Here is a 25899-nt window from a genome sequence, read left to right on the forward strand (position 1 = left end):
TTGGAAGAAGGAATCTGCCTCTCCAGGGATGTTGGTCTCTAGGAACCACTGGTGTTTTTCTTCCCTCTCAGACTAAGGGAGACTTTGCTTTGCACCCTGAGACATTAACATCCAGGTAAGGGCAGTTCCTAATATTCCTGTATCTATATTTATTTATATTCTTTTTAAGTTGGCTTTGAGTTGAGTCAGGCTCAGAGACCAATACCATTTAGTGATTCTAGACTCTGGGATGCTTCGGGGAGGAAATCCTAAGACTTCACAGCCTGGCCAGCTGTCATCCTGCATTCAAGAAGCCAAGAGCCCTGGGCCCAGCCCTCTTCTCTTCCCAATTCAATCACTCCAGAATATGATGGGGGAGGGCAGCCTGGTCCCCTAACCTCAGCTTACCAGTCACAAGATACATGCCCCTCAGGTCACTTCCCTCCCAGAGCCCTGAGGCCACAGAGTGGCAGAGCAGCTTTCCCTGGAAAAGCGATCCAGGAATGACCTGCTTGCACGTGTGCTCCTGCAGAACAAAGACAAGCTGGCTGGAGGACTGCATTGCACTCTGGCACCTCCTCCCTGGGGGTCCAAGAGGTCTTCCTCCTGAAAGTCAGTCAGTCTGACCCCAGGCAGTGGGAGCATCTACAAAATCTCCTGGGGATCTCTCTCCCATCTTTCCTCATCTCTTTTATACCATAAAGCAGGGCCATTATTCTCTCACAGAAGACACTGAAACAGTTCTTCAGACTCTGAGGATGAGAAATGTACAGGCCTGCTTGACTCAAAAGGGCCAATGAAGGGGAGAGCAGTACAGACACCAAAGTCCCTGCATCCCAGCCCAGTCCAGCCCCAGGCCTTCTGCAGAGGCTGGACTGTGCCAAATAGCAAGTTGGGTGCTTGAAGGAGAGGAACAGGATGTAGTGCAGAATCCAAGCTTTGGAGTCAGACTGATGAGGTTTAAATCCTGGCTCTCCTACTTAGGACCTGGGTTACTTTTTGACCTTGGATAATACACATTAACCTTTAGGTTACTATATAATGGAGATAATAGTTCTCACACAGGACTGGTCAGGGGGCTCAAGGACAACAGAGTAAACCACCCAGCTCAGTGCCTGGCCCCATAATTAGGCAACACTCTAACATTCCCAGTTTGGAAATATTTTGTCCCCCAAAAAGCCATATTCTTTAATGCAATTTTGTGGGGACAGATTTATTAATCTTTTTTATTAGGGTGTGACCTCTTGATTGAATGTTTCCGTGGAGATTAAACCCCACCCATTTACGGTAGGTCTTGATTAGTTCACTGAAGTATTTAAAAGAGAAGCTAAGAGCTGACATAGACCCAGACGCTTGCTGAAGCTTTGAGTTGCTAGCCCAGAGTTTACTCCAGAGAAGCTAAAGAGAGGACAAAATGCCCCAAGAGCAGCTGAGAGGGACATTTTGGAGAGAAGCTAAGAGCTGACACTGACACTGGAGATGCTTGGAGACATTTGGAGATGCTAGCCCAGAGTTTGCTCCAGAGAAGCTAAGAGAGGACCCCCATTGCTTAGACACACAGGAGCTGAATAAGCTAAGAGAAACAAGCCCAGAGACATTTTGGAGAAAGCCATTTTGAAACCAGAACCCTGGAGCAAAGGATCAGCAGATGCCACCACATGCCTTCCCAGCTGACAGAGGTGTTCCGGACACCACCACCTTTCTTCAGTGAAGGTATCCTCTTGTAGATGCCTTAATTTGGACATTTTCATGGCCTTTGGACTATAAATTTGTAACCTAATAGACCCCCTTTATGCAAGTCACTCATTTCTGATATTTTGCATAATGGCAGCATTAGCAAACCAGAACATTACCACTCATGGAAAAACATGTCCATTAGTGTAGAATAACTAAACTATTCCAGAAGATGGATTTGCCCATGGCTCCTCATAAGGGCCTAAATGTTGGGATCAGGGGGGAAAAAAAGGTGTTGTTTCCCTTTGAGAAGTTACAAAATCCCTTGGAGTCAGCCCCCAAAATAGGCAGACACCAAGGGTACAGTGGGTCTACAAACTGCACATGCTTCAGGCTGTGTCTCTCTAACTATACCCGACAAGGGGAACAGCCCCTCTGAAGAGAGATGGGAGCCACAGAGCCTCCAAAGCTGAAATTTTCCTCTAGATCATGTGCCCACTCTCACAGCCCCATAGCAGCTTCCCCAGCCATTCCCCACTCTAGAGCACCACTCTTGTTTAGCTGCTTAGGGCCAGGGAGCAGACCGAGTTTATGAGGCACTTGGTAGAGAAGTCGCAGCTGGAGAGATGGATTTGGGAGACCTCAAACAGGGAGGTTAAAGCTGAAACTGGGCTCAAGGGGGTCAGAGAGGGGAAAGGTCCAGGTCCTGACCACATTCGTGGCTGACTTCAGCCTTGGAGAAGGAGGTCCCCAGTCCTGCACTGGCATTGGGAGAGCCTGTATTACCTCCAGAGACAGCCTGAAGAGAAGGTGCCTAAGTTGCAATGGTGTCCCAAAGAGGCCCCACAATTGCTCTTAGTGAATGTCACACTGTTGCAGGAAACCTAAAGTCAAACAGGCCATCCCCCCAGGGCATTACTCAGAAGAGGTTTCTATGCACGATGAATAACAGTAATTGCAATGAGGTACATTTCTTGTTAGCTTTCGTGATCCTCTTCATGAACACCTTTCTTCGTTTAACTGTTGCTTCATTTATTTAAAATTCTCTTTTAAATGTAAGCAATCATGCTTTCAAAGTGTTTAGTATTAGAGATAGGACCTGGAGGCCGAGCCAACACCCCACAACGAGCCCTTTCTCCCACCTGAAGTCTCCAGTTAACATGAGACCCCAAGCCTTCACAGCCAGACACTACCCTGACTTGGACCCCAGGTGCCCCAGGTGTTCTTCTTAGGCTTTCTCCTAAGGAATGAGGGAAGCCTTCCCATTAGGAAGCCTGTAGGATCCCAGATCCACCCTGAGGATGGAAATAGGGTGTGACTGCCAGGGCTGAATCTGGGCTCCAGGAAAAAGGCCAAGGTGAACAGATCAGACCTGTTCAGGACTAACTGGCATTTCCCTTGGATTCTACAGGATGCAAGATAAAAAATAACAGCAACTTAAGCAGGCAGCCCCCACCAACACCCACCTGCTCAGAGCCTGAACATGCCACCCATGGAAGCAAACAATGCTCTCCTTTCACGCAGGTATTAAAGCACCCACTCCACACTCGTGCACGGACAGGCTCTCAGCAAATGCTTACCAAACTGTATCGCCCGCCTCTCCACCACCACAGCCCCACCTGGTTACTGCACAGGTTTCCCTGACTCTCAACCATCACCCCATCCTGCCAACCCACTCTGGAGCACCACTCTTGCTCAACATCCTTCTGCGGCTGACACTTGGGGCCTCAAGCAGGCAATGTGGGTTGTAAGTTAACTTGTTACCAGTGTTAGAAGTAGCTAAGGTTGAAAATCTTTTGTACAAATTAAAGAAAATTCACGGTTATCTTGTCCCCATTCTAATATACTTTCTTGAGTGGGAGAGAAAATAGAAGAATTCAACTAGGAATTCAGAAATTGCCTATAACACTCAGTGAGTAACAGTTTCTATAGCACCATGAATAATCATGCAATCTCCTATTTTAGAGATACATTTCCCAAATATGTGTGTGTTTGTGTATGTGTACAGATGTATTTACTGGAGAGGGGTTGTGCTTCATGAAAATCTGGCCATCTCCACCAAGTGCTTCCCAAAGGTAAATATTGTCTGAAACGTGCTGCTTTGATATGGTAAAAATGGTCTTCACTGGAAACTTAAGACCCTGCCTAATTTGGACTCTAAATATGGTAGCAAGATAAAGTGGAAAGAACAAGCATTTTGAAATTGGGAAGAACTGGCCATAAATCTTATTTCAGTCCCTCCCAGCTAGGGGATCTTGAAAGTCTCATCCTCTCTGAGTCTGAGTCTCCTCTTCAAAGTCCTGAAAAGCTTTGTGAGCACAGACAACTCTGAGCTTAATGCCTGATGCACTGTGGGTACATAATAAATGATAAATTCCAATCTCTAGTTCCCTATTTAACCTCATTTACTCCTCAGTTCCAGCTAAATGGAATCACTGGCTACTTCCCACACATGCCCCTTAATTTACCATCCCCACACCTTTCTTTGTGCATTGCTAAGAATGCCTTTTGCCCCCATTTCTGTCTCCAGTCCCTGGAATCTATCCTTCAAGACACATCTCAAATACCAGATGCCCTACCTCTTGTTTCTGAATTTTCACTGTATTTTCTCTTTAGTTATTACTCACTGTTTGAGTAAAAGGTACATTCCTGAAGCTCCATGCACGGTGGGGACACATCTTATCCATCTCATGCTCCCACCATCACAGTTCTCAGCCCAGAGGATGGCCAAAAAATATTTGGCAAATGAAATAATAAATGAGGTTACTTGACTATAGACTCCTGAGTGCTTAAGAATTATGCTCTACCTCCGACCTAGAAAGGTGGGAGGTTCCTCAGATCTGGTGGGCCAATTTTGACTTTGGGGCTTCCATGGCCTCCCTTCCTACTATCTTGCCAGCTCCCCTCCCTGCAGGATATCCTGCCCCTCAGGCATCCACGTTGCTTAACCACAATACTTCACCCTCCCATCCAGCACACTACACCCTAAACCTCAGCCTACTTGAATAAGGCCCTGGTGCCCACAGCCCTTCCCTGCCTCCTCTTGGGGCTGGTGCCTTGCCCTATGATCCAGACTGCAGACAGACTTCCCAGTGCTGTGACTCTGTCTTCCTGGATCCTCCCTTCTCCATCCACCATACGACCTCAGATGCTGTGATCCCAGTATCTCAAACCACATGGCCATGTTTTCCAAGTCCCAGGATGCTGTGTTTGCAAGATCTTCAAGGGATGGCCCATGAGTCTGCAAGAACCTTCATGCCTCAGACAGGTAGTTAGGCCAAAGTAGACATCAGCAGAGGATACACACATGACTTATTTGGAATCACAGCCTCAGAATTTCAGTCCACAAAGGCATTTCCACAGGGTCTTTCCCCTCTCCCAGCCCATCAGTGGGACATTCCACCTGTGACCTGGGATGGAGAAGCTTCTGCACAACTTTGTTAAGGCCCTATCCCTTCCCCAGCCTCCCATCCTCATTCTGTCCTACAAAGATGGCAAGTCATCTCTGCTCAGAAGCCACCAATTATCCCCTACTACTAACAACTTCTTAATTCAGCATTCAAGATCTTTTGCCCTTATAGTCCCAATTTCTTTGCTCAATTCTTTTAAAAAATTACTTCCCAATGGGAAGAATCTAACTAGGCTGGTTTCCTCACTATTTCTAGATCCCACTTTGCTCACTCCTGCTTCTGTGCCCCTTACAAACGATGTTTCATTGACCAGGGATCCCTGCACACCCTCCTCTTCTCCCACATAAAGCCCCACCCACCCTACTAGGCTCCATCTCCTCAGGACCCAGACCTGATTAGTTCACCCACACAGCCTTCTCTTTACTAAAATCCTATAGCACTTTTAGTCAAACCTATAGCCTTTCAGTAAACTTTGCCTCTTCTGTTATTTCATAAACTCCTCTATAGTCAATACTGCTTGAACACTGTCTTCCAGTAGACTCTAATATATGCTTCAAGACAGCCATCTGGCCTGAGTTCTTTGGAATTTCTTATATCATGTTGAACTAAAAGCTGCCTCTTTAGTTCCCTTTACCATCACTACTATGGAGTCTCCACTGTGCCCTCTTGAGCAATGAAGAGCATGGTAGCTCCTTCACCCACACAAAAACAGTGATCATAACCTGTGTCTTCCAGTCTTTCCCCAGGTCCTTCCAGAGCTTGCAAGACAGGGACTCCAGCTTTGCACCATCTAGCAAGCCTTCTCCATCTTGCATCCCTTCTCCATCTTGCATCCCTTCTCCATCTGGCATCCCTTCTCCATCTGCTCCCAAAGTGTGCTGCCCAGGGTACCATCTCCAGATGTGACCAATCTTGACCATTACAGGGAGAAGTGGGGTGTTCCCCTCCCAAGGTCTAAACCTGGACTCCTATTAATGCAGCCAGGCTAAACCAATCTCTGTGGGCTTTCCACATGAGGCAGTAGGAAACACACTATTGATTTTTGGATCCTAAGTGCAGGACTTTGCACTCGCCCCGCCATGTCACACTGAGGTAGTTTGGGCTCTGAGCTCTCTCTGACTGCTATCCTTGGCCTGTATGTTGTTGACCCTGCTGTGCACTTTTGCTTCCTGGGTTTCCTGCTCACGTTTACCCTGGCTCTCCTTTCTGTGTCATACCTAGAGGCCCAGAGAATACTATTTCTTTCTGAAAATTTAGGGTAAGCCCTCCAGATGATGTAAATTGCTTCTCCTGACAAATTATTTTTTCCAGGCTTCCTGGAAGATGATAATGATAATGATACCATTTATTGACTACTTATGATATGCCAAGCACTGCAGTCAACTGTGTGTATCATCTCATTTAATCCTCATGACAACACCATGAAGTAAGCCTATTACTATTCCCATTTAATAGATGAAGAATTTGAAGCTCAGAAAGGTAAAGAGACTTGCTTTTCAGACCCAGGATTTAAATGGAGGCCTGTTGGATTCAAAGCCCACACTCTGTCGTTACCAGGGTCTTCAGAGGTCAGGGAAGCCAAGTCCTCCCGATGGAGAAAACTGTTGGCTGCCACAATGGAATGAGCTGGGGAGGGTGGGGGAGCAGGGGCGTCAGTTTCCTCATCTCCAGTAGCAGGACAATAATCCCTGCCGGCCAGGTTGCAGGGTATTGTGCAGCTGCAGTGAGCCGGCACGGTGAAAACCGAGATGGACACGCAGGATTGTTGTCATTACAGCGTGAGCTTTCATGGAAGAACCAGACGTCTTGGGAGGTTGCAGGAAGAGCTTATATAATAAAACTTTTTCATGACATCCAGTCAAGGTCAGGTGTCAATGCCAAGAACAATTATTCCTTTGCTGTGGTAAAATGTCACTTGAGAAGGATCTGCCTTTCTTACCCAGATTCAAACTGGGTAAGATTCTAACTCCTTCCCTCCTCCCACTTACCCCCACTGCTCATAGAATTTGGAGTTTTCAACAGAGATTGAGACCACTCATCCCAGTAAGCCCGGGGCAGTCCTGATTTATGTCTGTCATCCCAGGGCCCCATCCAGTTTAGAATTTGGCTGCCTCCTTTCACTCAAAAGTGTCTGAGTTTGGACAATATATTAAATTAAACCTTTTATTCTGGGACCTTAAAAAAATCACTTCACTTCTGTGGCTCCTGTTTCCCTTCCTTAAGAAGGGAATAATGGTATCCACCTCACCCAACCAAAGCCAGAAGTTCCACTCCAGCCTTCCTTCTGGAGGCAGCTTTCTATGCAGCCAGCCTATGCCTCTGTTGTCTCCATGAAGCAGTCCAGCATTGAGCTACCTGTTCGTGTGTGTGGCTAGCTTTGATCCAGGGAGAACAAGGTCCTGGTTCGGAGAAAGGAAACGGTTGCCCCTGAAGAGAATAAAGTTGGTTGCAAGAAACAGAGGAAACCCATTTCTGTTCCTTCTAGTCTGAGTGGTGACCCCACTCTCTTTTCCCTTAATTTCTACAACAGACTTTTTGATTCCTATACAACCAGTGCCTGTGCAGAATCCCCCCCCCACACACACACACACATACACACAGACTTGCAGACTTGCCATGAACAATTATTCCTTTGCTGTGGTAAAATGTCGCTTTAGAAGGATCTGCCTTTCTTACCCAGATTCAAACTGGGTAAGATTCTAACTTCTTCCCTCCTCCCACTTACCCCCATTGCTCATAGAATTTGGAGCCAGAGGAGCCTGTCAACCCAAGGAGTGCCTTCTGGCAGGGCTCTCTGGGCTTTTCTGCCAGGAGCAGGTTGGAGAAATCTGCTAATATATAAGACTTCTTGGGACACCCCAGCATGGTCATAGGATTGGCCCTCCTGGCCAGAGGGGTCTCTTCTCAGCTTGGGAGGCCCAGCTGCATCTGACTGGGACATTCCAAACCATGGATATGTGTCTCTGTGGAATTAAATCTTTACCCTGGAGACTTGAGGCAGGAGTTCTGACTGTGCCCACTAAATAGCCCTCACAACAGTGACTGACAAGCCCTAGGTATCCATAAGGGCAGAGCAACCCTGGGATTTGGATCACTTTCTTCCCTTCTCCCTGCCCTCATCCCCAGCAGGTAACAGACACACCTAAAGCAAATCCACCTGGGAACGGCACAGCAGCCATAAGTTGGGGGAGAGCCAATGATACAACCAATTGCCTAAGGCCTCACCTGGCCTAACAAATCTGGCCCTCTATCCACATACCTCTGAATGTCATTTCTATAACATGGACAACTCAAATTTCAAGTCTGCAATCCATGGTTTTTCCTGTCCTTTACCATGGGGCACAGGCTCACGTGCATTTTGGACGGGGGATGAGGGGTGGGGGGAGCAGGAGGGGAGTTTAGAAAAGCTCAAAATGAGGAAATAGAGACTTGCCAGATAGCTCAAAAGAACCAACGAGCCAAAGGGGCTTGATGAGTTTTCCCTCAAAGTTGAATCCTAATCTTCTTTGTGGCTTTTTCAGCACTTACTACACGCCAAGCAATTATCTAAGTGTTTAACATGTGTTAAACCAGCCCCACTTTAGCAAATCAAGGTGACCACTACGCCAGGGTACATGGCAAAGGCAGGACTTGGTCCTGAGAGGCTGGAAGCTGAGGAGCCCGGCTGAGCAGAAAGAAGGTGAGGAAGGGAGGGGTGCGGAGAGCAGGAACTCCAGCCTCAGGGCCTGAGTCTCTTGGCAGCTAAGATCCTCTCTCTTATCTGAAAGCTCTGGCCCTCACCCAGCCGGCTGGATCCCTGACACTGGCCCTGCACACAGGCCCCTTCTTGGAGAAGGTTCTCAGGGCTGGTTGTCTTCCCCAGCTGGCCCCTGCCTAGCGCCGCTACCCAGGCAGCTTCTTGTGAATTGGCCAGCTCTGTCCCTAAAGTTTGCCTGGGGCAAAAAAGGTGTTTGGGTCTTGGAATCTATTCCTCCATGGAACTGATAAATGGTTGGTGGTTGCAGTCCCAGAAAAGCCCATTAATATACACATGTACTCACACTGAGCACTAACAAATATGACAGTGCCAATCCCATAAAAGCACTCCCTACTTCTTATCATCCCCATGTGTAGCTAGACCACAGGACTAAAAGGAGGATTTACAAACTTCCAATTAGAATCTTCAAATTCCCAGTGGCCTTGGCTCACAGAAAACAATTCGCCTCTGAGTCTATTCTGCAGACTGAATTCACCTCAAACCTAGTCTCTTTCCCATTTCTTATTGCCTAATGGAATCTCCATCTGGACCTTCTGTCAATTCTCTCAGGCCAGACTCACTGTGCTACAGAGGACAGAGCCTCAGGCAAGACGACCAGCAGGCCTGGGTTCTGTCACCAGCAGCTGGTTGACACTGGGTAGGCTTCTTTGGGCTTTACTATTCTCATGGGTAAAAATGTCAGGCGCAAGCAAAGAACTCCCCAAGGCTCCCTTCCAATTCCAAAATGAATCAACTATCCTTATTTCCCTTCCCCCTTGGAAGAAGCTTCTCTATGCTCTCATGCTACTAACAATTGCCTTATTCTTCCCGCACAAGATGTCAGTGTCCAATTTGACTCTTTTCTCTCTCCCTCAAATCCAAACAGTCACCAAATCCTATTGAATTTCTTGGTGAGTTTATTCTCCTCTGTTCCCTCCTCCCCATTCCTATTTCCATCGCCTCATTTTAGGTCTCAATCTACTGCAGTGGGTTATTCCAATAGTCTAATCTAACAAATTCCTCCCTCTTCCTTCAATCTGTGCTTCCCAGCCCTAAATCCTCCTGAAAACACATCTGTCTTTCCATGCTCAAAACCCTTCAATGTCATTGGAATAAAATTTAAATTCTTTAGCTCCAACTTTCAAGGCCTTCCATGATCTGTTCCCAGCCTGAGTCCTGCCCCATCTCTCCCAGTGTTCCCACCCCACTGCATGACTCTAGCCATGTGGTCCTACTCCCTACTATGTCTGTCCTTCCTCCCAGTCTTTCAGGTTCGGCTCAAATGCCTTCCCTCATCAAAATGACCCATCACATTCCCTCTTTACTGAAGAAGCAAACCTCACAAAGCCAGCCGGATCAAGGCCAGTGTCTACCACAAACTCTTCTCACACATCTGCTAGGTGTGGAGCCACACAGAGGAATGATGCAGCCCTAAAGCATTTCAGAGTCCAGGAGGGGTGTGGCCAAGACAGGAAAATAAGGTAATTAGGTAGCAGAGTAGACATCTGCATATGATATTATATGTGTGCAATACTGGAGGAGACGAGTAAAAAGATTGGGGGGAGGGGTGCTTCAAGAGTTCATGTTTGATCTGCATCTTGAAGGATTAGTAAGAGTTCATCCATCTCGAAGAGTAGAGACAAAGGGGTTTTCCAGGAAAAGGAAACAGTGTATGCAAAGACAAAAGAACATTACTAAACTACTCAGTTTGGAGAAAAGTGGAGATACAGCTCAAAAGCTAAATTAGAGCCAACTTCTGAAGAGCCTTGAATATCACATAAGGATATTTTATCCTGTCATACAGGCAATCCCATCTGTATTTAGGTGTTCCATCTACAGATGCATTAAAGAGGCTAAGACTTCTACCCAACACGAACACGGTGATTAAAAGCATTCTGCCCAATGAATGCTCCGTGCTCAGTATACATGAAAGCGTATATATAAATGTATAAATGTGACAGAGGAAATGAAAGTCAAAATTACCAAGGAGTTCCAAACCAACATTATTAAGACAAACAGAAAGAATAAATATCCTGAAGACAAAGCTGAGAGTCAGAACAACCTTGGAACTCCAAGGCCTTGATATCTGTGTCTAAAGATAAACTGATTGCTGTAGGACAGCATCTCCTGGAGGATTACTGACCAGGTGTTTGAGTGATGAGAATGGACTGTAGATCCACAATGCCAAAGGAAGACCTGGCTTGGAGAGTCTTTAAGGGATATAGCTCATTTTTCCCAGACTACAGTGGATTCTAAGAAAACAGCCAAAAGGTGCCATCAAGCATTGAAATCAGAGAATGATACTAGGAAACACAAAGGCCAAGGAAGGTGGAACTTTCCCTGCAGAAGGAGGAAGCAGGAAAAACAGTGATTCAGGAAACAAACAAAGTTGCCAAGAGTATCAGATTAGTTGTGCCCATACTAAGTGGTGACTGAACATCACATCTTGAATGGGGGAGCACAGTCTGTGGAACTTAATAAATGTTTAAGAGCCCCATCAGTTGTATATATATAAACTCTTCCTTCTCATGTTTTACAACAGGGATCCACCAAAGGATTTTAAGCAGGAGAGTGCATGAACAGATCTGTATTTCAGAATAAAAAGGTCTGAAGGCCAACTAAAAAACGACTTCCAAATTTTACCCTAAAATAGTCTAAAGGATGGCACCATTCCCCATTCCCGAAGCTGAATTATCCCAGAATTGTTCTCCCTCCTCAGTTCTCATCCTGTCCAATGATTTCCCTGGCTCTCCTACCTGTCCCATTCTCACCACCCTCTGATGCCTCATCACTTCAGCCTGGAATTAGTCTTCCAGTCTCCGGACTTCCATACCCCCAGGGTTTTTTCCCTCAGGTCATTTCTTCATACTCCGTCAGAGTCCACTACAGCAGTTCCCAAGGAATGTCATTAGACCTGTCATCTACCTGCGGGAAACTTTGTGAAAACATCCCAAACCTGCTTAATCTGAATGGTTTACAAAACTCCCGGGCAATTGAGGCTTAGCCAGGGTTGGGAACTACTGCTCTCAAACTTTACAGCTGATAGTGAAATCATCTGTACTGCCGGGAAACCTGTTAGAAATGCAGAATGTCAGGTCCCACCTCCGACTTACAGAATCAGAATCTGCATTTTAACAAGATCCCCAGGTGATCCTTGGGCTAGTTAAAGTTTGAGAAGCACTGCTCTAAAGTGTTGTCTGACCATTCAGTCCACAAATATTTACCTGATTTTCTCCCTAATAGGCTGAAAGTGTGAGGGTCACAGAGGGTCCTGGGCTTTAAGAAGATGATAGAACCCTCAATCAATGCCCTGCTGAAACCCATTATTGGCTCCCACACCTTCAGACAGAGTCCAGACTATACCTGGCCTTCAAGTCTCAGCCTTGTCACCAGCTTTATTGTCTACCATTTGCCATAAGAGCCAAGCTGGACCACTCACCACTTCTCACCGCTATCCTGTGCTTTCCCGCCTACACAGCTCACACAGCTCTATCCACCTCTACCTGGAGAAATCCTTTGAGGTCTATCTCACATGTCGCCTTCTTGAAATTATCCTAGATTTACCCTGCTCGGATTAAAGAGAGGAATTCCCACGACACTTTGCTCCTGTCTCCTTCGTGGTAATTATCTCATTCCACCTGGCCTTAAAGTCATACTGCACCTTTCTTAGTTACCCCAGCAAAGAAGAGGAGATGATGATATTCAGAGTCCCTCTCCAGTGACAATAAACTAATAGCTGGCACATCATTAAAGCTCAAAACAACGTTACATGAAATCATGGAGCACAGTAAGTGAAAAACATCAATCTTCTTCACCCCCCTCCCACTTCAAAGTCATTCAAATATGAATTGAAATAAAGTGCAAACAGGCCCCCTTTCTTAAGCCAGAAAGTAATAATTTCTAAATCATTAACATCTGTGTTTTCCAGTACCAATAATAATTAAAGACTAAAATGCTGAAGATGAATTATGTCTACAGTCAACTGTAGTTGAGCACATAACTTCACAAAAATACAACATAAAATCTGGAAACACTTCTGATTTGTATGATAATCAATTAGTGATGGGAGGTTAAGAGAGATGAGGAGAAAGACAAAAAAGTAGACCCATTTAAGGAAAGGGAGACAAACCTTTCCCAAATTCCTAGCTGCTTTAAAAGTAAAATATAATACTCTTTTACTCTTTTTTTTTTTTTTTTTTTTTAAACATATTGAACAGACCTAGAATATCTGTTTAATCCTACCCAAACTTTGGAAGTTCTGGTCTTATACATAGTAGGCCTAGAGCAGGGATCGCATCTATGGAGGGGCTGGGAGGGAGCGCCTGCTTTCAAATAGGACCATCTCCATCTTGTGGTTTACTGGGACGCAGCGGCTTTACATTTTTAAAGGCATGTTGTAATTACAGTACAGAATTGGTTTCCGCAGAGACGTTGCATCTGGACACACGCTCTGCCAAACAGAGGCTGCCTGAGCAAACAAGACTGTAAACCGCCGGACCACCTTGGGCTCTCTAGATGACGCCGCGGCACCCGCAGGCTGGGCAGAGCTGACACACGCGCACAGAACTCTGAGGTGACCGACCACCCTCCGCATCTCCACGGCCACCCTGGTAGCTGTAGGGGCGCGGACTCCCGCGGGTCCCGGACAGTCCGGGGGATGGGCTGGAGATTCGGAGCAAAGCCACAGGAGTTATACCCCCCGCCCTGTCTCCTGGCCAGAGGAACCGGGGACAGTCCGGAACTCGCGCCGGGGACGCCCCCAGAGGTTCTCGGACCTGAGGACTCCGGGTCTTCCAGGCAATGCCTCTGCCGGGGCTCCCATTCCGGACCGCGCTGCGGGCCCGGGGGCGTGGTGCGGGGAGCCCACTGACCTGGGTGCTGGGCCGCGGCTCCTTTCCGGGCAGCTCAGGTGCGCGGGCCGCTCCCGTGTCCCTCCCACTTCGGAACATGAGAGCCGAGAACCAAGCTGCAAGCCACTGACCCACCAACCAACTGACGGACCAACCAGCGGACCGACCGGCGGCGGCCCGGTCCGGCGCCCACGTGACGGGGGCGGGGAACCGCTAGAGGCTAGTCGCAGAGCGCCCGCTCCCCACCCACTGGGACCTTCCCCTGGGACTGCCCTTCGGCCGCCCCCCTCCCTCTAGGGCACGGACCCCGCCCTCTGGGACCCGCCTGCCCCGGGTTCCCGCCCCCCGGGGACCTGCCCCGTCAGCTCCGCCCCCTCGAACCTTCCCCGCGGCTTCCGCCCGCCCAGCTCTGGCCGGGTCCGTCCGCAGCCCTCGGAGCCCGGCCCCGGGCCCCGCCTCCCTCGGCAGACCACGCCTCTGCCCTGGAGCCACGCCCCGCTCTTCACCGCCTCCTCCCGCACCCTTCCGGCCCTAAGGAGGCCCCAAAGCGGGTTTCAGCCCTTGCGTTCCTTCACCTCTGGGCTTCAGCCCCGTTTCCCGGCCGCAGGGAATGAACGTGATTAACCAGAAAGGAAATTTGTGTTGAGAATTACGAAGAGAGAAGCAGCCAGCGAAAACCTGGATTAAAGGCCCACCCAGCGCAGCAACCCTTTGGGCGCCCTTCCCCGGCCCCTGTGCGATATCGTCGTTAATGGGTCGGCCCCAAGACGTCCTCCTTCCTTCCTCTCCGAGTCTCTCAGGTTGGAAGACTCCGGGTCCCCCTAGGGCCCGGCCACACTCGAACCCCACGAGCTGGTGTGGAGGTTCCCTCTAGTGGTCAGTGCCAACCAGAGGCACCGGCACCAGCCTTGTAACAGCTAGAGGACCAGAAGCATTTCCCGGAGCCCACCGAGGTCGAGTTCCGTAGGTCCAAGAAAAGCTCTGGCGATGACTGACCACAGGAATGGATTCTAGAATCCGGACAGGACTGGGCCCGGAGACCTAGTTCAATGCCTATCCCCAGTCTGTGGCCTGAATCCCCAGTCTGTGGTCCTGCTGTTCAGTTGTTGCGCTGCTTGTGCCTCCAAGAACCAGAGGCTCATTTGAGCCAATTAAAATCCCTGTGGGCCACAGATGGCAGCGACACCAGGGACTCTGACATAGTCCCCAGCATTGGCAGGAGTCGCCATAGCCCGGGCCTGTTTTATCTATTTCTCTACAGGCTACAGTGTTGGCGAACTCCACCTTTTTTTCAAACCGAATGGACCCTCATGATCCATGATTATATGTGCCCAGAAGACTTGACATTTAAACAGAACTTACTTGCCACCCTGGTAAATACGGGGCACGTGGTTACTACAGGAACCTGGCCAGCAGCAGACCAAGAGCAAAGCCAACTGAGGAAGGCTGGGGCCCAGGAGAGTTGTGTTACAACAGGACACCCTTCAGTTCTCTTTCACTTCCTTAAAATAGCAGCGGAGAAGCTTTTGTAGACCAAGATGGCCACAGTTCACATGAGTTCACTGGTGTTTCCAAATCCCACATGTATTGCCCCAGGGAACCCACTGCCCTGACACCAGCCCTGGGAAAATGTTAGCTTATGCTTAGAACTTTAACAATTACTTTTTTTAAAGAAAAGGTGTAAGTCACTGGCTCTCAATCTGATTTGTACTTTGGAACCACCTGGAGGGAGTAGTAATAATATCTGGGTCCTACCCATAGAGGTTCTGATCTAATGGTGATTCTTATGTGCAGCAGAGTTTAAGAACCACTGGTGTAGGTCACAGGGAATTCAGTCATTACTTAAAGCCAAGAGACCTCAGAGGTAAAGTTTATTGGTATCAGCCCAAGAAGGTCTTCTAAGGCCTGCGTTCTCTCCTTCCTGGTTCACAGGAAACAAGGTGGCACATTACCAGGGGCTTCCTGGAGAAAAGGTCTTGACCCAGAAGAGTGATTATAGCTGTAGGAATGTAAGGCACCAGAGTGGGTTATTAGGGGGCAGGGGTTCTTGCAGATCTGGCAAATCAAGGCACAGCACATTAACAGGCTACCTCTACCTTTGTGCCTCTGAAGGAATTAATATTTGTAGGACTTGCTCTTGCTGATAAAATTCCACTTTACCCTCATCTGTGAGGCAGGCAACATTCTGTATCTCTGTGAAATCCAGGTAAATTTTACCTATGGGGCAGGTAATATCCCTGAATCTAAGAAGTAGGTAACATCACCGTGTTTATTTATTCATACCTGCTGCATTCCACAAAAGATTTGGGCTCTCTGTATCATTCTAATAGAACTGTGGGTAATTAAGCTGTATCCATGGGGTGGTTAATTCCATTCTGCTCAAGTTCTTCTTAAATGCTATGGGAAAAAAAATCTCCCTCACTGTCTATGGTCCTGGCCTGAATTTGGCAGAGAAGGGAAAACAGCTGCAAGCACACAAAACAAACCCTCTCATGTGACCAACCTGGAAAGACAGAGGCCTCAGCACATGACAGAGACTGGCCCAGAGCCTGAACTTGTGACCCAAATTGGCTGAATGGGGGAAAGGCATGGAAAATTTTTTGAAGAAGCCCCTCTCAGGAGACATAGCTGTACTCTGCCCCATGTGCCACATGGAATGCCTGCTGTGACAAGGAGTGCACTCAATTGCTATTTGGCTTTCATCCAGATTCTAGAATATTTACCAAGGGCCTCACTGTGTTGGGGATTATTCACAGTAAACCCAAACACAGCCAGCACTTCCTGAAAGCTTTTATGCTGAGGTCAGGTAGGCAGATATAACCTGATGAGGTTTATTTGGTTAGTGTCAGTCTTATTGTATTTAAAGCAAGAAGAAAGAAACCGGAAGGCAGATTAGATGAGTCTAGAGAGGAGGTTCTCACCCTTAGGCTGGCTTATCTTTTGAAAGTCCTATAAAGAAAGTCTTGTGCAGACATGAAAACTGGCTAAAGGGGCAGAACTGTTATGTTTAGGCTGAAATGGTGAACGCATTGCTTATAAAAGGCTAGGCAAACAATCATACATATTTGAGGCTCCATTGTGCAATGGGAAGACTATGGGATTTGCAGTATTTTCTAGCTCTTTCACTTTGTACTGTTACTTTGAATGATTCACCTAAACTCTCCTCATCTCTAAAATGGCTAAGACTTTCCTGCATATCTCACAAGAGTGAGATAGGAATTAAATGATGTGACATATATGCAAATACTTGGTAATTGGAAAGTGGTAATCAAATATTAACATTATTACTCTTTATTATTACATCAACCTGGTTTGTTGGAAAGGCAGAGCTGGGGGGAATAGAGAATACACATCAGTAAGAAATAGTACTTTGGTTGGGCAATGAAAAATGGAGGAATATCAGTAGGCATTTGAGAAAGAGGGAAGAGCTTGAGCAAACGCCAGGGGAGACAAAAGCCAGGGAGTATTAGGGGGATGGCATACAATTCTGATAGCTAGTGGCAGGGCAGGGCTGATTAGAGTAAATGCTGGAAAGCAGAAAAGGAAAAGCTGGAAGTAAGCTGGATCAGAATGTGGAAGGCCTTGAAAACCCAGAGGTTTTTATGGGTAATAGAAATTGTTGAAATTTTCTGAATGACAGACTCTCATCTAGGCTCTTGGAAGATAGTGACAGTGACGTGGGAAAGGATGAATATGCATTTCCACTTCTGGAACCTATTCCTATATGTGTTTAGAGGGATAATATATGATGTGCTCCTTGCAAAGGGCCTGTGGCCTCAGTGGCTTAGGGAGAATCTTCCAAGGTCTCTGTGCTCTCCCTTTTGGCTGCAATGAATGCCTTACGCCTGAGGCAGCTTTCTCTTTGTCTGGAGTTTATAAATGATCTGGTTTCCATCATTCCAGGCATAGAGCTGCTTATCCCTAGGGTTGTAATGGATCATGGAGTGACTTCTCTGCCGCCTGGGGAAGAACAAGTTGGGCAGAGTCTCCTCAATGATAGTGCCCAGTGGATCAAAGACACAGGAGATGCGATGAGGGCCATGACCACCAGAACTATAGACCACGTAGAGAACCCCACACAAGAGGAATGACGCTTCGGCATCCTGGCTTCTACATGGAGTGTCCCATGAGTGCTCCACACTCAGTGTGTCAGGTTCGATTTTTGTGAGGACCAAATGGCCATAGATGCCTGGCCCTGTGTGGATGGCCCAGAGCCCATGCTCATCAACAGCCAGGTCAATGTAAGTTGAGGGCGCATGCTGGTAGACCAGTGCTCTGCCTGCTCCCCCTGGAAGTGGCATCCGATCTTCCACAGTCCTCTTCTGCAGATTATATTTGATTATCTCATTGGGAGTTTCTTGATTGTGAAAAAATAGGAAACCTTTGTGGATGACTTGGCCTGTTCCCTGCCAGGAAAGTGTTAGGATTAGTTTCCGGGGGGCTGGCTTGGTGCTATCTTCCATGAATGCCCGCATGTTTGTAAATTCCCAAACAGTGTTGTTTCTGGATCCAATTAAGAAATATACCTTTGGAGAATTGCTGGCAGCGTCTTTCATCCAAGAACCATCTGTATCCATAGTCTTTTTTACTATTTTCAGAGACTTTATGCCCACCAGCATGTTGTCACAGCCTGGCCAAGAAAGAGAAAAGGAGGGAGGTTACTTTATAAACAAGAGACGTCTGTTTTGTGGGAAGGCTCACCATGCTTGATAAATCATGTTTCCTTCAAGCTCTAATACTGGTTAGTAGGGAATATTCTCAATTCTGCTGTGGAATGATGGCCCTCAAGAGAAGAGTTTCAGAAAATCCAAGAGCAGAAATGGAACATAGGCATGAATTTCATTCATTTTCTTGAGATAAAGGGTATTTAAATCTCAGCAATAAGCCAAACACATTCTTTCACCTCCTTATTCTCACGGATTGCTTTTTTTTTTACCATTCAGTATTTAGAATAGAGTTATCACACATAGTTAATGATCAATCACAATTTATGGTATGATCAGTGAATCAAAGAATAAATGAATAAATGGTTCTCTGTTACCAGAGTGGCAGCCCAGGTATAAGAGTCAGCATTTTATTCAAGTCAAGATATAAAAGGCTGTTTACTGTTAGAGACTCTGTTCACTCTCTAGGGCACTTGGGTTTGACATAGTAAGAACAAGCCACATGTGAGGCCACCTAATTCAATTTCAATTACCAAGATTTTATTGGGTATCTACTTTGTACTTAGCTTACTATGTCCCTGGAACAGTTCTAAGTATTGAGGAAATAAAATGTAACATCAACCCGAAACCTTGAGGAGATCACATTTTATTGAAGAATTCTGGCTTTTAACATGTCTACAATCTTATAAGGGCTATACACATCCATTCATTAATTCATGAATGCATATTTGCATTTAGTCAGCAGACGTTGGATACCCACAAAGGGCAAAATCCTGGGCTAAGTGCTGTGGGCTGGGGTGTAACAGGCTGGAGTGCAATGATAAATTAGGCATGGTTCTTGCTTAAATAAGCATATGACTAGAATATAGGGCTTAAAGTGAAATTTTTACAAAAGGACAGAGAAGGTAGAGGTCATTTGAGGCAGAGAAATATCTGCATTTGAATTGGCCCACGAAGGACGGAGTTGAAAATTCAGAGTTGGGTAGGAAGAACATTCTGAACAATGTAGCAAAACCACAGATGGGAAAGCCCTCCAAGACTATGTAGAGCAGTGTAGCATTTACCCCAATACAAGCGAAATCCTCGAAATTGCCTGAAACTAGATGCATAAAACACACTAGTAGATTGAGGACATCTTGAGGACAGGACTAAGGAATTTGGATTGTGTTCTATAGGCAAGTAGGGAACTTCTGAAGCTTTTGAGCAGGAGTGAAACCCGGTGAGAGCTCTTGTATGAGAAGATTAAGCTGGCAATGGTGTGTATAATGGACACATAGGAGAGAGACCAAAATCAAGTAGACCAAACAGGAGGGTGCTTCTGTAGTCCAAACAAGATCATAAAGGTCTAAACGAAGTGGAGGAAGATGAAGTGAAAAGAAGGGGATTACATTTTTCTAGCTCCTCAGTGCCCTTCAGACTATTATTCTTCCACCCTCATCTAAAATCCCTTCCTTCTTTGTATTTCATGTTACTGGGGTTCACGACCCTCAACTCCTGCTAATATAAGTCACTGACTTTTCTGTTGGATGCATTGAGAATCGCAGCACCTTGACCTCTTAACTCGCAACCTTACTTTCAAACCACTTCAGCAATATCCTCCCGTGGTCATACTCGGGATCTCGTGATACTCCAGAACTGCTCTGCATCAGAAATCTGTAACTCCAGAATCCCTCTCTATATACAACAATTTCGTATCCTCTCATTCCTCACCCCTTTATTCTCACCTCCTCTGCTCTTCCACCTCACAGTGTTCTCTAGTCCCTTGACCTCTATTTTCTCCCTGTCTTGGCCACACTTCCTTTCCTATCCAGCCTAGAACCCATTAATAGCTCTCTCACCAGCACCCTCACCCCCTCAACCCCAAGCTATTTCACATTATCCACATTACAAAACCCCTGATCCTGGATCAGTTCAAACATCTGTCTCTGCCTGGGGAGTTGAGTGTTGGTGGAGAAAATCTTACAACAGCACATACTGCAGACTTCACGTAAGGATCTCCAAACTCAGCTGAGTCTTGAATACCATTCTGCTCTCCATGGTTAGCCCCCCATCTTTCCGATAGCAGCAGGCTTAAATCTTCCTCTTCTTACCAAGTCCCTACCCACCAGTGCCTTCACTAACAGATTAACTCCTTTGAGAAAATAAACACCATTAGACATAAACTCTTCAACTTCCTATTCCTCACTTACAAACTTTTTTTCAGTTGTTCCTACCCTTGTTACCTTCCCACACATTTTAGAAAAGGCCATGCCTCCTGCCCAAGACTAATAGATTCACTTGTGCTGTGATCTCATCCTTACCTGGCTTCTTCTAGATATCCTTGATGAATTTTCCCCCTTCTATTATCTTTAATCTCTCCTTCACTACTTAACTCAGCTTTTGCTTATCAGCATTTTGCCTATATAAAAAAAAAACAATTAGGGGAGAGGCTCTAAGAAGGCAGCATAGAGAGGAGTGGAAGCTAGTTAGTTCCCCTGGAATAACTAATAAACAACCAGGAACAACTAGTAAATAATCCAGAATAACTCCAGGGGGACAAATGTGACCATCCACTCATCATACACCAACCTGAATTGGGAGGAATGCCCGAGATCATGGCATAAAACCTGTAAGTAAGAACTGTGGATCCAAGCTGGTAGCTCCCTCCCCCCACGGCCCGAGCTACAAAGCCTTGGGGTGCTAGACAGCAGCTTTCTCCAAGCAAGTGAATACAGCTCAGCTGAGCTCCAACTGGGGTTTTAATTAATAGATGTGGACCGTTCAATATAAGCTATGAATCCCCAACTAGCAGATAGAGGCTTTGGATGATGACTGACTTGGAGAGCCGAAGGGTGGCTGCAGACTGGCCCTGAAGGGGGCTTTCTGTCCCTGTTTCTGCTCAGTGGAGAAAGCCTCAGCTGTTTTCAGTTCCCAGTGCTCTGACTCAGACAAGGGTGGAGATAGCACAGGCAGAGAGAGACCATCGAAATGCTAGTGACCTCTCCCTAGGGGGTCAACCTTCCCTAAGAGGCCCAGCTCTACTACCCACCTTCCATTCAGAACCAGACCCCAGAGCCTGGGGGAAAACAGCCACGGGCCACACCTCCTTACACCAGTCTGGAGTTACAGGCTCACAGGCACCACCTGGTGGACGGAAAAGCACAGTGACCTGAGGCATCACAGGGTACACCAATCTTCTAAGACATACCCTCAGGGAAACCAGATACTGAATATTTCTTCCTTCTGGGACCTGAGCCCATTTTGGTCTGAGAAAACCTGATTGGAGTAACTAAGGAAACTATACCTAAACAACAGAAAACTACAATCTACACTAAGAAAAACAAAGTTATGTCTCAGTCAAAGGAACAAACTTACACTTCAACTGAGATACAGGAATTTAAACAACTAATACTAAATCAATTCAAAAAGTTTAGGGAAGATATGGCAAAACAGATGAACTGTATAATGAAAACACGGGCGTACATAAGATAGAAATTGAAAGTTTGAAAAACCAACTGGCAGAATCTGTGGAAATGAAAAGCACAACACAAGAGATGAAAGTCACAATGGAAGCATACAACAGCAGATCTCAAGAGGCAGAAGAAAACACTCAGGAACTGGAGAACAAGGCACCTGAAAGCCTACACAAAAAGGAACAGAATAGAGAAAAAAAATGGAAAAATACAAGCAACATCTCTGGGAACTTAAGGACAAAATGAAAAGCAAGAATGTACATGTCATTGGTGTCCCAGAAGGAGAAGAGAAGGGAAAAGGGGCAGAAGCAATAATAGAGGAATAAATCAATGAAAATTTCCCATCTCTTATGAAAGACATAAAATTATGGATCCGAGAAGCACAGCGTACCCCAAACAGAATATACCTGAATAGGCCAATGCCAAGACAATTAATAATCAGATTATCAAATGTCAAAGATAAAGAGAGAATCCTGAAAGCAGCAAGAGAAAAGCAATCCATCACATACAAAGGAAGCTTGATAAGACTATGTGCGATTTCTCAATAGAAACCATGGAGGCAAGAAGGAAGTGGGGTGATATATTTAAGATACTGAAGGAGAAAAATCACCAACCAAGAATCCTATGTCCAGCAAAACTGTCCTCCAAATATGAGGGAGAGCTTAAAATAGTCTCAGAAAACAGACAATGACAGAGTTTGTGAACAAGATACCTGCTCTACAAGGAAACACTAAAGGAAGTACTACAGACAGAAAGGATAAGACAGGAGTGAGAAGTTTGGAGAACAATTTTGGGAGATAGTAGCACAGCAATGTAAGTACACTGAAGAAAGATGACTGTGAGTGTGGTTGAAAGAGGAAGGTTAGGACCATGTGGGACACCAGAAGAAAAGATGAAAGATAAAGACAGGGACTGTATAACTCAGGGAAACATAGGGTGCTCAATGATTGTAATAAAAGTTACAAATATGTTTTTACATGATGTAGAACAAATGAATGTCAACCTTGCAAGTTGTTAAAAATAGGGTGGGATTGGGGGAAAAATACAATCAATGCAAACTAGAGACTATAATTAACAGAAACATTGCATTATGCCTCCTTTAATATAACAAAGACAATATACCAAAGCTAAATGGATATGGGGGGCACAGATAGGGGAAAGGTATGGGACTCCTGGCATTGGTGATGTTGTCTGACTCTTTATTCTACTTTAGGTTAATGCTATCTTTCCTTTTGTTGCTTTCTAGCTGTCGTGTTTTTTTCTCTTTTTTTTTTCTTTTTCTTTTGTTCCTCTACCTTCTTTGACTCTTCCTCCTTCTTTGTGGAAGAAACGGAGATGTCCTTATACAGATAGTGACGATGGTGCTGAAAACATAAATATGTCACTATACAGGGAACCAACGATTGTTTACTTAGGATGGAATGTATGGTGTGTGAAAACACCGTCTTTAAAAAAAATGGGTTGATGAAGAAAACTTGAGGGCACTATACTGAGTGAAATAAGACACATAAAGACAAATATTGGGGGGTCTCACTGATATGAACTAATTAGAATATGTAAACTTATAGATATGAAATATAAGTTACCAGGATATAGAACGAGGCTAAAGAATGGGGGGTGGTTGCTTATTAAGAGCAGAATGTTCAACTAGGGTAAACTTCAATGTTTGGCAGTGGACAGAGGTGATGGTAGCATGTTGTGAGAATAACTAACAGCGTTGAAAGGTGTGTGAAAGTGGTGGAAAGGGTAAGCTCAGAGTCACATATGTCACCAGAAGGAAAGCTGGAGATTAAAAGATGGGAATATATAAAACAGTGGATCTTGTGGTGGACAATGTCCATGATTAACTGTACAAATATTAGAAATCTCTCTCACAAACTAGAACAAATGTATGACACTATAATTAGAAGTTAATAATAGAGAGGCTATAGGAAAAAATATATACCTATTGCAAACTATATACTACAGTTAGTAGTATTTTAACATTCTTTCATCAACAGTAACAAATGTACTATACCAAAACTATGAATCAATAATGGAGGGGGGGTGGTTAGGGGGTATAGGAGGATTTGAGTTTCCTTTTTTTGTCTTTATTTCTTTTCTGGAGTAATGAAAATGTTCTAAAAATTGAAAAAAAAAAATTAATTGTGTTGATGGATGCACAGCTATATGATGGTACCATGGCCAATTGACTGTACACTTTGGATCTTTGGATAGTTGTATGTTATGTGAACAGTTTCAATAAAAAAAGTATGTAAATAAAAACAACACAATTACACACCCATTTCTAGTTACCTATCTCTTTCAATCATTTTATAGTCTGTTTCTCCTACATAGTACTCTATATACTCTCTGCATTTACTTATTCACTTTTATTCTTTCACTTCATCATACCTCCGCAGAAACTACCCTTCATAATGTTACCGATTACCTCTTAACTAAAAAACTCATATAGACTCTTTGTGTTCACATCTTAATTGATCTTTCAGTAGCATGATACTATTGATCAGTTCCTTCTTCTTGCAGATTTCTTCTCCTTTGACCTCTCTGACACTACTGACTCTGTGTGCCTCTACTTGTTACTCTTCTGACTGATGGAGACAGACAATGCCATTTCATTTTCCTCTTCCAGAATACACATGAAACTACATTTCCCAGCCTCATTTGTAGTTAGAGTGCATCCATTAAACTGTGTTCTGTCCAATGGGATATGGATAGAAGTGATGTAAGCTATTTCTACCTGGCCCTTAAATATACTATCTTTCCGCCTCTCTTCCCCTGCCATGGCAAGCTTGGAGGTCACGAGTTCTAGAGAGAGGATCTAAAATGTGGGAGAGCTTCCACTGGCCTGGGTCTTTGGGTTCTTGTACAGAAGCGAGTTCCCCACTGAGCAGTGTTGGCATATAATGTGAACAAGAAGTAAACCTCTGATAGATTAAGCCATTGAGATTTCAGAGTTTATTTCTTAACTTCAGTGAGGCATAACTGTCCCGTTTAATACACTGTCCTTCATAACCTTCTTGGTCTCTTTTTTCCTCTACTACTAAAATGTTTACTAGGGTTTTGTCAGAAGCATGTAGATGATGTTGAAGTCCTGGAAGCAGATGAGATTGTTCTGGCAGATCATGTAGAGTAAGAAAAGAGGGCAAAAGACTGATATCTTGCCTATATAAAGAAATTCTACAACTCAACGACAATAGTACAGACAGCCCAATTAGAAAATGGGCAAAAGATATGAAAAGATATTTCACTGAAGAGGAAATACAAATGGCTAAAATACACATGAAAAAAATATTATCTTCAACTAGCTATTAGGGAGATGCAAATTAAGACCACAACAATCATCTCACACCAATTAGAATGGCTGCCATAAACAAACAGGAAACTACAAGTGCTGGAGAGGATGTGGAGAAGTTGGAACACATTCATTGTTGGTGGGACTGTATAAAATGGTACAGCCACTCTATAGGACAGTCTGGCAGTTTCTGAAAAAACTAGATATCAAGTTACCCTTTGATCCAGCAATTTGACTTCTCGGTATATACCCAGAAGATCTGAAAGCAGTGACACAAACAGATATTTGCACACCAATGTTCATAGCGGCATTATTCACAAGTGCCAAGAAATGGAAACAATTTCAAATGCCCTACAACAGATGAGTGGATAAACAAAATGTGGTATCTACATGGCAGTAAGAAGAAACGATGTTGTGAAACACATGACAACATGGATGAACCTTGAAGACATAATGCTGAGCAAAATAAGCCAGACACAAAAAGAGAGATATTGTATGTTACCACTAATGTGAAGTCTGTGAATGAGGAGTGGCCAGGAGTTGCATAAAGACCTGCAATAATGAGGGGTGGTTGATAAAGCCTGATACATGCAGTTCAGAGTTGCTGGGGCTTTTTAGAGAGGAGGGAGGCAAAAATAGTCTGCAGATGGCAATAAAGAGCAAAGAGAACACCTACTCCACTTACAGTCTCATGGAAGAAAAATCTGCACCGTTCAAGAGGACCTCAAGGGAAGACGGGCTCTCAGAGGATGGCAAAACATCAGTTATGGCAAGAAGATGTTCACAAAAGAGGTTGAGGACACAGAAAAGTATGCTGATGAGTTCCAGAGAACACGGAG

The 25899-nt window shown here is 45.2% G+C and overlaps 2 protein-coding genes across 7 annotated transcripts in view; both read right to left on the reverse strand.

Annotated features, from left to right (window-relative positions):
* The window catches only part of PPFIBP2 (PPFIA binding protein 2), a 162119-nt gene extending 148296 nt beyond the window's left edge, over positions 1-13823 (reverse strand). For 2 of the 4 annotated variants that reach the window (XM_037840138.1, XM_037840137.1), the window contains exon 1: positions 13671-13820. The gene's annotated coding sequence lies outside the window, so the exon portion shown is untranslated. Of the gene's footprint in view, positions 1-13670 lie in introns of all 4 variants that reach the window. The other 2 variants (XM_037840140.1, XM_037840139.1) reach the window with 2 other exon arrangements.
* A 1668-nt stretch (positions 13824-15491) lies between these two features.
* The window catches only part of OLFML1 (olfactomedin like 1), a 35880-nt gene continuing 25472 nt past the window's right edge, over positions 15492-25899 (reverse strand). The window contains exons 1-2 of one of the 3 annotated variants that reach the window (XM_037840332.1): positions 21342-21363; positions 15492-18279 (exon numbers count right to left, since the gene is read on the reverse strand). In XM_037840332.1, the coding sequence (XP_037696260.1) occupies positions 17489-18279; positions 21342-21348 (798 nt within the window). In that variant the 5' untranslated portion in view covers positions 21349-21363 and the 3' untranslated portion in view covers positions 15492-17488. Of the gene's footprint in view, positions 18280-21341; positions 21364-25899 lie in introns of those variants that run through there. The other 2 variants (XM_037840331.1, XM_037840335.1) reach the window with 2 other exon arrangements.

The sequence above is a fragment of the Choloepus didactylus genome, chromosome 6 (genome assembly GCF_015220235.1).
Source record: "Choloepus didactylus isolate mChoDid1 chromosome 6, mChoDid1.pri, whole genome shotgun sequence".
Taxonomy (NCBI): Eukaryota; Metazoa; Chordata; class Mammalia; order Pilosa; family Megalonychidae; genus Choloepus; species Choloepus didactylus.